Source organism: Manacus candei, unplaced genomic scaffold, assembly GCF_025592945.1.
Source record: "Manacus candei isolate 608988 ecotype Guabito, Panama unplaced genomic scaffold, ASM2559294v1 h1tg000022l, whole genome shotgun sequence".
NCBI classification, from domain to species: Eukaryota; Metazoa; Chordata; class Aves; order Passeriformes; family Pipridae; genus Manacus; species Manacus candei.
The window spans coordinates 3,254,799-3,269,186 of NW_026138070.1; the positions used below are offsets into that span (position 1 = coordinate 3,254,799).

A 14,388-nucleotide genomic window follows, 5' to 3' on the forward strand; every position below is an offset into this window, starting at 1 on the left:
CGGGGCCGGGCCCCCCTCACGGCGCCGCGCGGGAAAATGGGCTGTAAACAGCCAGGTTTGGGGCTGAAAAGTGTCAAATGTCGTTTCTACCGGGACCAGAAATGGGTATCAACTAGAATCACTGGGCTTTTTTTAATCTTTCTTACCCAAACTGAGGCAAGTTCGTCTCCACGCGGCTCGTTTTAAGTCCACATAGGCAGGACCGGCTGTTGTTTAAACACAAATAATTTTCAAACCCTTTGAGGCGTTTGCCTGCAAGGCTCACCATTGCTTCTGAGTAAAATGCCATCACAATATTTCATTATCTAAATAATAATAAAATACAGTTGTGTTTTAATAAAGAGCTCAGGAAACTTGAAAATACACGTATGTATAAAAATTCATAGTTTTGCATTTGGAGTCTTTTTACATTTTATAAGCAAATTCAAGCTCATTTTTCCCCACTTAAGCATAATTTTCCTTCTGTCAAGCAGCTCCTTAATTTGAAAACCCTGTAAATTAAGTGCTGTAACAGGATCCTCCTTTTTAATGTTTTTAAAACAAAAATCTTCCTCTGGTGCTTCAATGTGGCCCCAATACTGGGAGCCAACAAAAAATCATGCTGAAAATACCACAGTGCAAGAGGTTCAAAGTGCTGGATAAAATAAGGTTATTTTCTTGCCTAAATCCTTCAGTTTTGTTAATAGTTTGAGCGTGCCCGTTTTCAAAGTCTTCCCTGAAAATTACCTTCAAGTGCAAGTTTAAGATACAGTTGTAAAAGTTGTAAAAGGTTTTCTCAAAGTAGAACTATAGACTTGTTTGTGCGTTCTCAGTTCCAGAACCGAGTAACCTCAGAGCTTTTGTGGGAGTTTAAAATTTGTATTTTCCAAATGCAAATTCTCCTCTGTAGCAGTAGAAAAAAATGATATTCCCAGACATCCCTTTTCAGTCTAAGGCCTCAGAAATAACCGGTGTGTTTAATTTCTGAGGTAGAATAAGACAGTTCAGTTGGAAGCATTGGAAGCACAGGGATCCTCCAGTCCAACAGTGGGTTTATGGCACAAAAGACAAGAGTTGTGCCCACTGGATGACTTCGCTGTGGTGTGACTCAGACCCTGGGCTGCAGATCCTGGTTGAACACAGCCACCACAATTGTCAGTTAAGTCACAGCCTGTAAAATATAATTATGGGAAGTGGGTTCCTAAAGACTGGCTTCCAAACCCAAGACCTGATTGAAGAAGAAGCCCCAGTAGTTTTCTGCCAGAGGTGGTTGGAGCTTCAGCGTCATCAGGCAGTGAAGTGGAACAGGATTTTCAGGTTCTGAGGTTTGAGTCAACGCCGTTTATTACAAATGATGCTGTGCCATCTTTGAGAGACCTTTTCCTGAGGGCAGTGGGCAGGAAAGGTAATCACATGGATCTGCTCTAATATTCACTGGAACACAGGGAAAATATTTATGGTTAACCTCAACAACGAGATCAGAATCAATCAGGGAACATGTTACATCAGCCAGGACACAAGGTGACACACTCTAGAGCTGTCAGTAAAAGGAACTTACTTCTACTCCAAAACAACTGTTCAATCTCATTTTTCTCTTCTAAAACAAAACGAACTATGTACAGGCAATGAAATGCTGTTGTTTAGACATAATAGTTGTAATTTAGTAAAAAAAGCTCGTGTAAAAGATTTCACTTCTTGATATCCTGTGTGTACTTATACTGGAGAAATTTGGTCTGATAATGAGCAAAAGCAAACTGTAATAATAAAAGAAATATCCAGGAGGATGAGGGGAAATATGTCCATGAAGATCTGGGATGGGAAATGGAATGCAATAGTTTTAAAATTAAATTCAAATGGATAATTCCTGAGCATTGACTGAATGATAATTTAACTCCAGTCTCTTAGAAGTGCTGGTCACAGCAATGTTCTGGACACCTGAACCCAAATTATCATGACAAGAAGTCTCAGGTGGAAAATTAATGGCATACAGTTAGAGAAATGTTCCTTTTCCAATCTGGTCTTTCTAGGGTATCGAAGAAGAAAGAGAAGAATTGGCCATTCAATTTAAAAGAAAAAGCATTCAAATTTTTAAACTGCAAAGACCTTCCTTTGGCTCTCAAAGCTTAAAAACCTCTAAAGCATCAGTGTTTGTATTTGTCTGAGATTTCAAGTCTCTGTAGGAATGCTACATTTGCCATAACATTTGTTTTATAAGACTTTAGAAAATGATTAATTTTATCAGTCAGTCAGTGTATGATCTGTAATTTCCTCTAACTGGTTTTCATCCCAGCATCTTGAATACCCAGAGGAACCTTCTTTTCTTCTGGAAGTAACTCTTGAAGTAAATTGTCCTCATTTTCCACTGAGATGTGAACTTCAGTTTCACTTTTCGAGGGATTTTCTTCTTTTGAAAGGGGAGTTTCTTCCCCTCCTGGGGAATAAGAGGGAGTGTTTCCATAATCCATCTGCTCTGGGCACTGGGAACTGCAGTCTGGGCTACAGACTTTGACAATACAGGTCACATTCACCTGCGTTCCTCCGTTACCAGAATGTTCTGTCAAATAAACAGAAAACACATTAAACATGGAAAAATGAAACCCAGAACGGGTTCTGGATTCTTTGTCCACTTCTTTGACTTATAGTTAAGATAGATACTCAATATCTTCTTGCTTCCCTTAGTTTGGTCAAGCTGGTGGATTTGGTTCTGTAAATTTTGGTGGGTTTTTATGGTGCCATAAAATCCACGTCACCTCAGAAATAAAAAGGCTACAAAAATCAAGGCAGAGCCCTGGATCACAAACAATTCCCTGCCCATCTGTTGCCATTTCAGATGGTTTTGACAATGTTTTCTTACTGCTGCCTTTGGCTCCTGCTGCCACTCACAGGTGAGTGCTGCCCACCTGATCCCCCACCCCACAAATACCTGTTACTTCACCGAAACAACACCCCTCTACTGTCTCAGGGTGACAGCTTAAAACAACCACTTTTTCTTTTCAAAAGTTACTAAATTTTCCTCTCTGCTCAACAGGAGTCTCATGTTTTATCCTGCCATTTAAACTGCTAAAAAGGCTCATAATTGGTAAACAAATTTCAAGGGGTTCTGGATCATTCTGAACCATTCCCACCTGAACTCGCAGAGCTGTGTCTGTCTCCGCTGTGGAGTTTAGAACTTTCTGCAGGTGGATGTTGCTGCTGAAATCCTTCTGGTTTTCTCTTTTCATCATTCTTTTTACTTTCTACGCTGAATCTTGCAGTTGGATTATCCAGGTTGCCACTGCTGGACCCAGAAGTTCCCAAGAGATGCTGTTCCTCCTGTTCAGAGTTGCTGGAGTTCTGCAATCCTGTCTCTCTCACTTTTTTGTCACACTGTTTTTCTGTGAGGGGAAAAGGCTGGAACATTTGCACAGAAATGCAAAAAATTAGTATTTTAAAAAACCCAACATACTAACAGAGAACTGGTCAGTCCTTAGGCAGCTTAAGAAACCACTGATGATTGGAACTAGATGAGTTTAAGGTCTCTTCAAACCCAAGCCATTCTATGGTAATTTCTATCTGCATAGTGATGACTTTAACTAAAATTCATATCAGCTCATTAGGGGTTCAACAAAATGAACTTGTCTCCTGAAGGCACCCACAGCACCACACTGATTATCTAGAGAACAAAGGCTCTAAAATCTGGTTTTCTGCCCCCATCTGTGTTTTAGTGCTAATAAAGTGAGGAGAGTGTATTATGTGGGCTATGTAAACTGCATTTTACACCTGGCTTGGGGACCAAACCATCCCATTCTCACTCCAGTTGTCTTTCTGCTGTGCAGTTTTTTATTACTTAAAATTAAATAAGACTGCATGATTTCTGTACAATTTTTAAAGAGGTGGAAGAGATGGAAAGGATGGTGGCACTCACCAAATCTGCCTCTGTAGCTGGTGCAGAGAACACAGGGGCTGCAAGTGAGCAAAGAAATTCATGAGCACCCAAACCTGCTGCAAAAGCTGCACTCTGAACTAGTCTGAGTGATATCCCCTGATCCCAGAATAAACTCCTAATGTGCATTTACACACAGCTTGAAAATACTGAAAGCTGTATTATATTAATCTTGGAAGGTGACTTAAATTTAGCCAGCAAGCAAAGAGGAGCCTCTGCAATGAATTCCTAATTTTTATAGCATAGTGTCAATGAGGAAAGGTATTGATGGCCATACACTACAGTCATGTGGGTTTAATGAGAACACCTGATCATATCTAATATTTAAATGAAGTACAAAATATTTAACAAGCTCCAGCAGAAGCACAACTGTTGCACACTTGTCCAACTCCATGAGGGTGTTGTGTCTTTAGACAATTATCTAAAATCTGAGGAACAAGACAGGCTTGAAGAGAGCTGGCATCTTCTGAGGCATTAACTTCAGTCAACCACCAGGCTCAGATTAGTGGGAAACAAGGTGACACTTTTTCCAGTGTTTACAGATTTGCTTGTTTTGACTTCATGAGTCTTACCTTTTCTGTTAGAGACTAAGCAATAACCCAAAATAGCAATTATCACGATCAGTAACAACGGTCCTGCTACTGCTCCTGAAAATAAATAAAAAAAGAGGAATTATTTAGCAGGTTGATCTGACAAAGGATTGAATTAGAAAAAGGTAGTCTTGTAGCTTCTGTCCATGGGTACAAAAGCTAAATTCACAAATATCAGGTGTGTGACATTCACATTTGATGCCTCTATTGTCAGATACAAGAATTTGTTAAATACAGGCCAGGCAGCCTGGAATGCTCCTAAACATCTCTGTCTTCTGGATGGGCTGTGAACAGGAGAGAACACTCCTCCACTTGAGAATCCTGTCTGGGGAAAGGCTACCAGAAGGCTCCAAAGACCTCTCACCAGGAGGTTTATCAAGTCAGGTTTGCCTCAGCCCAGAATCTAAGATACAACCTTTTCTACCAGCTACAGCAGCAATTCTCAGGAAATGCCTTCTTTTAACTAGTTTGGGGATTTTTAGAAACATTTCCAGAATTCCAAGGACTGTAGAACACATGGGGGTAGTGCAGATGCACAGGTAAAAATGCAACTCACAACAAGCAGTGTCATATTGAATTAATTCAGCTCTTCTGAGGTTCTGTTTGGGTACAGGTAATTGGTTTTACAAAGAAACTGAGAACTTAATATAAACTTGGTTCCTGGGCAGACAAAATTGACTTTAAATGAGTTAAAGCTCACCAATGGTGGGAGACAGGTCAGGCACAGAGTTTAACATGATGGGTCGAGTTATTATTTCAGGCCTGTGGGGAGCTGAGCTTTGGGTCAGGAGCAGGTTCAGGATGGTGTGAGGTAGAACTGTGGCTGTTCCTGAGTCGCTGCAAACAGTGTCATTCCTGCTGTTCCCAGGAACAGCCACTGATTTACAACTGCAAGAAACAGAAAGAGAAGGTGGGAAAGGTGGCAAACCCTGTGCACAGGTAAGGCTGCTGTGGGGCAGACACTGGCTTACACTGTGTGGGGTGTGCAGCTGGTGTCGTAGGATTCCTCAGGGGAGAAAGTGCCAGGAGGACAAGGTTTGCACTCTGTGTCGGTGCTGTCTGTCCCTTCAAACAAAGAGGAAAACTCCAGTTAGTCTGGTGAGAAACCAGAGAGACCAGAGAATGAATAACCAAGGTCTGTGTAGATCCTGGAAGTGCTACAGAGGCAGTGCCTAAAATACAGCCTGGAACTGTCACAGGAGAGAGTCACTTGAAGCACCCAACCCAAACACACTTCAGAAAATTAATCAGCTGTTAGTTTGGTGCCTCTGACAGTCAATCTTTTTCAAAGTCTAAAACCCCACCTGTAGTTCAAATGTGGTGCTGCAGACAAAGCTGAGCTTTTTCACTAGTCCCTGACAGACTGACCCCCTGCTGTTGGAGTTCTGCATCTTCTCAAATGATCCCTGATTTCTTAAAAACATTTGCTGTTTTGAATTTTTGAATATTATTTATCATCTTGAGACAGATATATTATCAGAGTGGTAATCTCCATCAGCTAATAAAACCAGGTCAATTCTGCAGGACAACATGAAGTCATCATTATTTACTGTACATTATCAGAGTGGTAATCTCCATCAGCTAATAAAACCAGGTCAATTCTGCAGGACAACATGGAATCATAATTATTCACTGTACCCAAAACTCCACCTGAAGCACTGTGTTTCAAGGATTTAAGGAGGAATTAAGTGGTCTTGAACCTCAGTCACTTCTACAGAATAAATCACAGTAGAGCAAAACAAAGGAAGATTAAGTTGGATTAGGAACTCTATGATATATGGCAGTAAAAGACTGCAACATGTTATCCCCTTGGATGTACCTCTGGAGAATATTGTCACTGGTTAGTGCCTACCTGCTAAGAATGTAAAAAAAACCCACTAAAAAGAGTGTCTAATTGTAGGGAATTAGGGTGGAGTAAGAGTTCAGTAAGCAGAGTGTTCAAAATTAAATTACCTCTTCTGGAAACTCGGTACCCTCTGCCACATTTTCTGTGCACTCTGCACATTCTGCAGTACTCCTCTATTTTGGAAACGCAGTACTTGTGGGGTGGGCAGCTGCAGATCCTGTCCTGGGACTGAGTGCATGTTTGATTCTCCACGAGCCCTTTTTTTAAAACAAGAATAAAGCAAGATGTTATTACCAACATTTCAAATCACAGCCTACAACGTTTTGGGTGAATATGAGATGATATTCACATACCACAAGCTGAAGGTGATTTTGCAGCTTTGGGCTAGTTTAGCATCATAAACCAATTATGTCAATATGCTCCAGTGTCTACTTTGTCAGAAGAGTTTCCTCTCTCTTTCTCTCTCTGGGCAAGAAGGAATTTGCATTTGTAGAATGCACCTTAAAACTCTACACCTGCAGCTGTGTTATATTTTATCATAACCCCAGATATGCACATTTGTGTTGCCTGTGTTCATCACTGCAGTACCTGGGGGCCACAGCTGAGATTTGCAGCCTGAGCACATCATGCAACTGTATTAAAGTGTTTGGAGACTTTACTACACACATTTTCATACTGTAATTAACCAGCTTTGTAAGATTATCTGTTTAGATAAGACTAAAGAACAGCTTAGACTGTATCCCTAAAACTTACTTGTCAAGTGAGTCAAGTAGGTAATTTTTGACACCAGTTTCCCTTAGAAATGGTGGAGAACAGCATGACTGAGTCTGTTCATGATGTGATCTATCAGCCCAGTGTACAGATGTTGGTACAATGTACTGCCTTATCTAAGCTGCTTCAATGACCAGAACCAGAAATAAAAACAACACAGGAATATCACAACTGGTGTTTGCTGTTGTCACTTCGGCAGACAAGTCAAGAAATAACTGGACACTGGAAATGCAATTATCCATTTACCCCTGTGCATGCCAGGTCTCAAGATCTCTTGACTAGACATTATAAGCAGGAACTCATTCTATTGGAACTATTTTAGTGATGCAGTGCCCAAGTTTCTGAGAATATAAGGTTAGTGTCCCCTTTTTAGGACTTAGAAAGAAAAAGGGACAGGGCCCCCTCCAAGAATTGTCCTTGATTCTTATCCCCAAATCTTACCAAAAGCATGAGGACATACAAGTGATAGATAAAACCTGCCAGGAGAACCGACTGGGTTAAACCAAGCCTAGTCTTTAAGGAGGCTGTTAAAGTCACAAATGGCTCTTTACTAATCCAGGCCTACCTTTCCTGCAGGGTGGTGAGCAGGCAAAGCACTGTGGGGACCAGTTCCAGATGGCTGTGTAGGTGTTGGGTCTGCAGGGCCTGCACTTGGTGTCCACAGTGTGACTGCAGCTCTCTGTCTTGTACTGACCTATTAAAAAAAAATAATAAATGAAACCAAAACAGAGAAAGCATCTCACTGGAATTGCTTAAGGTAAGGTTCATTTTCAGCTGTAGAACCCTTTCCCTTCACTGGCACTATCAGATTTAACTCTGATTTATGTTTATCATATTTGACCCCTTTTCCTTCGTTCAGTTCAGTGAATTCCAGCCACATTCAAAACAAGGCAGCCCCAATCCTGAAGAAAACCCCTCAGCATATCCTTAGATGCAGCTCCCACAGTACAAAGGAAAACACCTGAGTTGCTATTTCCCTATCTTGTGAAATGAGAAGGAATATAAAAGCCAGTGCCTCATATCCTCTACAGAAATATCCTGGAAAACATACTCAGAAAGCAGGATTAAAACTGAAAAAATCTGTGGAGCTGCCTGAAGAATCTGTGTTTCAAAAGAAGAGGCTCTGGAGATGAGCCACATGAATTATTTCCAAAGACTTTGTTTTTCCATGTACTTACCTGAAGCTTAAAATTCTGCATCCTACATCCTGCTAATGATTTAGGCTGATGTAGTGCTGAACAGCACATAAAACAACAGGAAAAGGTTTCATGTATGAATTACCAGCTTCCATCCATCATGTTTTTAACAAAGGAAGTTTGACAGACATTTCTAGATAATGTCAGTTAATTCAAGCAACTGCAGCCGCTTCAGCAAATACTGATTTCCTGTTTGTACTTCTGGATCTGACAGAAACTCAGCATTTATGGCGACAAATTTCCTTTGCTCAGCATGTAATGAGGAAAAAAAAGGTAGTTTTTTGCTGTGTCTTACGTAATAACATAGTTAAAACTTGTTTCAAAACCTCTATTAATAAATATTCGAATAGTATTACTACCTCCAAAAAAACCCAACCCAAAAGCCCACCCTTCTGCAGATAAAAAGTTTAGCTAACTACAGATCACCAGTAATTACCCCTGGAGTATAAGACATGACAGCTCAGAGCAGACAGTCAGAATGTGTTACAAGATCAAAAAAAAAAATCAAAGAAAATTGACTGAATTTGGCTGCATAAAGTTTGAACTGGAACCCACCTGGAGGGCACTGGCTGCAACATTTATTAAGTTCTTCAAAATAGAATTCAGTGCTGGGATCTTTGCACTCTGCAGACTGTGGTGTATAAGGCAATGAATATTCCTAGGAGAAATTAATGGGAAATCATGAGTCACAAGTCCATTCTGGCCCTGAATTAGAGAGAGAAATACTTAAAACCCAGTGCAATTACATCCCCCTTCCTTGCCAGGGCACTGATGGAGCCCTGATGAAACAGAACACAGCAGATGCAGGAGAACACACAGCTTATGAGACCATTTTGAGGCTCCTCTGTTTTTCAAAGATCTGTCACAAAGAACAAAGTGATTTCTCCAGGTTTTATGCTCAAAAGAGTGCAATGGGATTGGCATCACATCCACTCACTACTGCATCCCCCAAACCTAAGGGCTGGGAGCCTTGTCCTCAGCTGCCATCACTCAGCCAACCTCTGACTAAACACCAGCAAAACCCAAATTCTTGCCTGTGGGTTTGTGGGAGAAGCATTTTCTGCCAAGGGGGCTGTGTTAAAAATGACCTGTTTCACCAAAGGAAAGGAGAAAGGCCCTAATCTTCCCAGATACTTAGTGAATCCTTCCTGGATGAGAAAGGCCTTGATGTTTCGAAAATGATGTCTGCAAAAACTGCTCTGCTGCTTGTGAAAAGCAGCACCTGGCAAAAATGCAGGTCAAATGCAGGAGGAATGGTCATGAAATACAGGGTGCCTACAGCTCACGCTGGTCAGCACAGCTCAGTGACTTCAGTGAACAAATGTCACAATATTTGATAATTGCTAACTGTTTTCAAAGGGAAAAACACATTCCTCAAAGGGAAAAGGCTCCTGTTAGGTAGGACAAGTGTAGGAGTTTCCTGCTAGATCAGCAGCAAGGGGCTGTTTAAAAATGATGTGACACTGCTCAGCTTTGTGCAGTCTGAAGAGATTGTTGCATGTATAATCTACAGACATTTGGAGAAATCACTGCTAAAAGGAGAAATCAAAACAGGAACAAGCTCCTGGGAGGGTGGTAATGAAAATATCCTTCCTCCTTACTGGAACACATGTTAATTATCTATTGTGTCCTCACATTACAGACAAAGCAGACTAACACTTCCCATTCTCAACAATCACTTAAAGGGAATCCAACATTTTCTTATGCAGCTTGTGAAATATTTTATCTCTTATCTAGCTGTGATCAGAAACAGGATTTTTCCAATCTCCTTAATGGTGAGTGTCAAAAAGAACATTTCCTGAGAATGTGAAGGCAGAGAAAAGTCTTCTTGAGTTTAGGTATCTGAGGATGGGCAATGACAAATCACCCTGTTTGCAAATGTGAGCTGGCACTAAAATCTGATGAAGGAAAAAAGGGCTTTGCTCTCATCAAATGTATTTTTCATTTAAGTTATTTATTAAAAGAAGAAAGATCAAGTGTTGCCATCCCATTTTTGTAGTCGCTGTGATCAACTTCATTAAAACAAGCACTTGAGAGCCTTTTTAAAACACAGAACTTCACTGCAAGAGCAGACACAGGGGAAAAAAAAAAGGAGAAGTACATTAAACCACATCACAAGTTATCCTGCTGATGAGGCTTCCTGGCAGAAAAAAAAAAAAGTTCTTATCTCGTGCTCTGAACTGTCTGTTGTAAATCCTGCCCTGTGGGCTGCAGACACAGAAAAACCTGTGGGTTGCTGGGCTCACACCTGCCTCTCTGAAGTTGTGCTTGAAGGGATCTCTCTGCTGTCTGATACAATCTCTCTGACCTTTTATCTGATGAGCTGTTGCTCTCACTGCCTTACAACTGACAATCCTTCCCAACTGTCCTCAAAGAACATCAGGGGAAACTAAAAGGGATTTGTGACTGGTTTAGATACTCATTTTTTAGTAGTTACTCCCAGCTTTTAATCAAAGCTGTCAAATCCAGCAGAGGAAGTACAGGCCCTTTACTAGTGTAAAACTCCCCTGGATTTCTGGGCTACACTTTTTAGAGCCATCTCACCAATCCTAAGGTCCAGGTTGGGCCATACAATATTTGTGTAGTTCCCTTGGCTACTTTGGGATGAACAACTGATGCCTGGACGGCCAGATTCCATTCCACAATCTTTGCATTTTGTTACTGCTTGTATCTCTCCCAAGTCCTCATTTTACTCTCTGTTTTTACTGTGACTCACTGTTCTACAAGCAGATTGTGTGAAGGAAAACCAACCTGATGCTGCGTGCTTTGCATTACAGCCTTGGAACTCCTCAGCTTATGTGGCCATGTCTAATGGCAGCTGATCTTAAAGAGATTTATATTGACAAAATGAAGACTTTGGAAGACTTAAATTTAATCTGACAGGTACAACTAGAATTAAAATGCCCCATCTATCTGGCAGCAGAGGCACAAACATTCTTTAACATGAAATTTAGTCTCGCTCTGTGCACAGCAACCAAATTAAGCAATGCATTTTGGCACAGCAATGGGTAAACTATGACTGTCTTTTACTACACAACTCACCAGGCAGATTTTTGCAATGCCTGTGCACTAAGCAATAACTAGGAAATTACACATGCAAAGGCAATGACTCCAGACTCTCCAGAGTCCCTGCACTGTTTGAATCACATTCCCATTTGCACTACAGACACCCAGTACACAGGGGACCTACTTTCCCACTGGAGAGGAGCAGGCTAACAGCAGTCACCACACCAAGAGCACTTCATGTGTAACTAAACTTAAGTATCTTAAATAATAAAAACACAACATGCTAATATAATGGATGAATATATATATCCATTCACATAACATTCATTTTCACTCAAGAAGGCCATTTAAACAAAGATATTTAAGCATATATTTTAATCTTAACTACCTTTTTATTGGTCTCCTTGCCTGCTTCAAACTGAAGCTGCCAATCAAAGGAGTCTGAAGAGGAACTACATCTGTGCACAACGTTCTTTTCGCACATGAAACCACAATGAAGTCACTGAGGCCTCTGTCGTAAAAGTCTGTTCCTATGGAAAGGACCTGAGGTACAGAGACACCCTTTGCTGAGCTACCAGACCTGCTGGAGACAGGGAAAACCCCAATTCTGTCTGAAATATTTAAACTGGCCATTAACAAAAATAATTCTGTGGAAGATTAGTTACCAGATAACAGCATCTCACCAAAATCAGCTGGAGCTGTTTCAGGCTGCACCAACTATACTCACACCATAAAGTTTCTTTTAAAGCTGCACAGATCTCTAAGATACGGGTCCATTATGTGAATTATTCTCCCATCCTATATTGCACTTTATTTCTATTAAGCATGAGTCCTTGTACAACCACACACGAACAGATTTACAGCTCCACATTCCCCTTCCCTGAGGAAACAGTCTCTGTGCAAATTCTACTTCATTGCCACCCACCATCACAACATGAAAACATCTTCCCAAAAGAGAAGGCAGAAGCTGCACAGAACATGGAAGCTACTCCCAACATGCAAAAATCATAGAAGTCAGTGAAAGGTTGTAGGAAGACAAACTTTATTATATGTCTATTTGGGAAAACATGGATATTTCACCAGTTCTTCTGTTTGAAAAATTCAGGCTATTTCTGAGTAACTCTGGTGACTCAGTTGTTCAAACTGGTAAAAGTAATGTTCAGTTCCTGTGACTGACACAGGGAGTGAGGCCAGGAGTGTTCATAGAATTTCAGCTGAATGAGAAAAAACAGGAAATAGTGTCACTCAAGAGCTATTGCTTTGCCAATTTGTCTCCCTCAAATATAAAATAAGTTTTCTATAACAAATCGCTTCTTAAAATTGATATAACAGACAGGGGTTTTTTTCCAGCTCTGTGGCAGATGTGGTACTTCTGAAACTACTCTGTTTTTCTAACTTTTATATAGACTTTTCTTTGGTTTGTCACAATGCAGAAAGAGATGCTGAAAATTTCCTTCATTATTTTCATCATTATGTTTTGCCATGTTTAGGGTGAGAGGAGAGTTAATTCCTTTTGAATTGAAGCCCCTCGTTCAGAAAGGAACATGACAGAACTTTACACTTAAATTCTGAGACTCTCTCTTCTTCATCTTTTGTACCCTGCCCACTGCAAAGTGTCCAGTAAACCAGGTTCAAAATATCATCAAAATAAGAAACAGTTAAAATAATTATTTTAATATGTTGTCAACCTACTGTAGCACCAAGTACTCTTTGAAAGACCACTGTGTAATTTCAGGCTCAATACAAATTCTGACACCCTCACCTGGTTTCACTGAACCTTTGTCTTATCAAGCCTAAATCCCTATGATTAAATAAACATGTAGATAACATGAATATCCCACGAAAACACAACGACCTGGACATCTCAGCAGCATTTCCATATTGGTCTTCACAATCCCGGACATTTTAAAATCAGACAGAAAAATGCTACTGATAGACCAGTACAGCAAGCACAGAATCCAAGACAAACATGGAGCTCTTTGGCTGAAGCAGTTACAAGTCCTCATTGCCCAAGAGTGGTACAGCTGGACATGAGAGAGAACAGGCACAGCTGGAATGAGAGAACAGTCCCAGCTGCAGCACATCAGGTCTGCACTGTAAATTAAAAGGCTTTTCTACGTAAATAAGGAAGAGTTCTAGGGAACCAACAGAGCACAACAAGCTCTTCCTGTTTGAACAACGGTGTGAAATGCGTATGGATTTACACCCTGCACTTGCCAGGACACTCACAATTTTTACAAATACTCAAACAAGCCTGAAAAACCAACCTATTCCCAATGAAAATGCAGGAAAAACGGTTTGATGCTGCTTTGGGAAGCCAAGAAAAACAACGACATAGCCAAGGGGAACAGGGTGAGCTTTAAAGGAGTCTTAAGAGCGGGACTTGAGGCTGCCGTAGAGATCACAGCGAGTTCTGTGTAAGCGGGGACAGACGGGTGACAAGGGCTACAAAGGTGACACGGGGCCGGCAGGTGACAGAGGGCAGACAGGTGACACGGGGCAGAGAAGTGACAAGGGGCGGACAAATGGCAGGAGAAGGACAGGTGCCAAGGGCAGAGAGGTGACACGGGGCGGGCAGGTGACTCGCCCACCCCACGGTGACACGGTGCCGGCCCGCAGCGCATCTCCGGGAGCGCATCTCCCTGAGGCGATGCCCTCTCGCGTTCCCCCCGGGGCGCTCCCGCTCCGCAGCGCTCCCCGCGCCCCAGGAGCGGCGGGCAGACCCCCGCAGCCCCCCGCACAGCCCCGGCCCGCACTCACCCGCCCGCCCGCGGTCCGGAGCAGCCCCACGAGCAGCGCCCAGCGCGGCCACATCGCGCCCCGAGTGCGCGGGGCGGGGACGGGGCGGCCCCGCGATGGGACCGGCCCCGCGATGGGACCGCGGTGCTGCCCAGGGCCCGCACACCGGAGCTGCTCGCGGGAGAGTCTCGCCGTGTGGGAACCACACAGTCACAGAATACGCCGAGTTGGAGGCGTCCCACGGGCATCATCGAGTCCAGCCCTCAGCCCTGCACAGGACCATCCTCGAGAGTCACATCATGTGCCCGAGAGTATCATCCGAACTCTTCTTGAGCTCTG

General features: G+C 42.1%; 1 protein-coding gene across 1 annotated transcript; it reads right to left on the bottom strand.

The window, feature by feature from the left end:
- Positions 1 to 5: 5 nt before the first annotated feature.
- Positions 6 to 14,124, bottom strand: TNFRSF1B (TNF receptor superfamily member 1B). Its single transcript, XM_051786478.1, has 10 exons — positions 14,071 to 14,124; positions 8,860 to 8,962; positions 7,674 to 7,802; positions 6,445 to 6,594; positions 5,463 to 5,556; positions 5,192 to 5,379; positions 4,474 to 4,548; positions 3,884 to 3,921; positions 3,105 to 3,369; positions 6 to 2,533 (listed from the first exon to the last, which is right to left on the bottom strand). Exons 1-10 carry the CDS (start codon positions 14,122 to 14,124, stop codon positions 2,250 to 2,252), a joined length of 1,380 nt encoding a protein of 459 aa, XP_051642438.1. The 3' UTR covers positions 6 to 2,249.
- Positions 14,125 to 14,388: the final 264 nt, after the last annotated feature.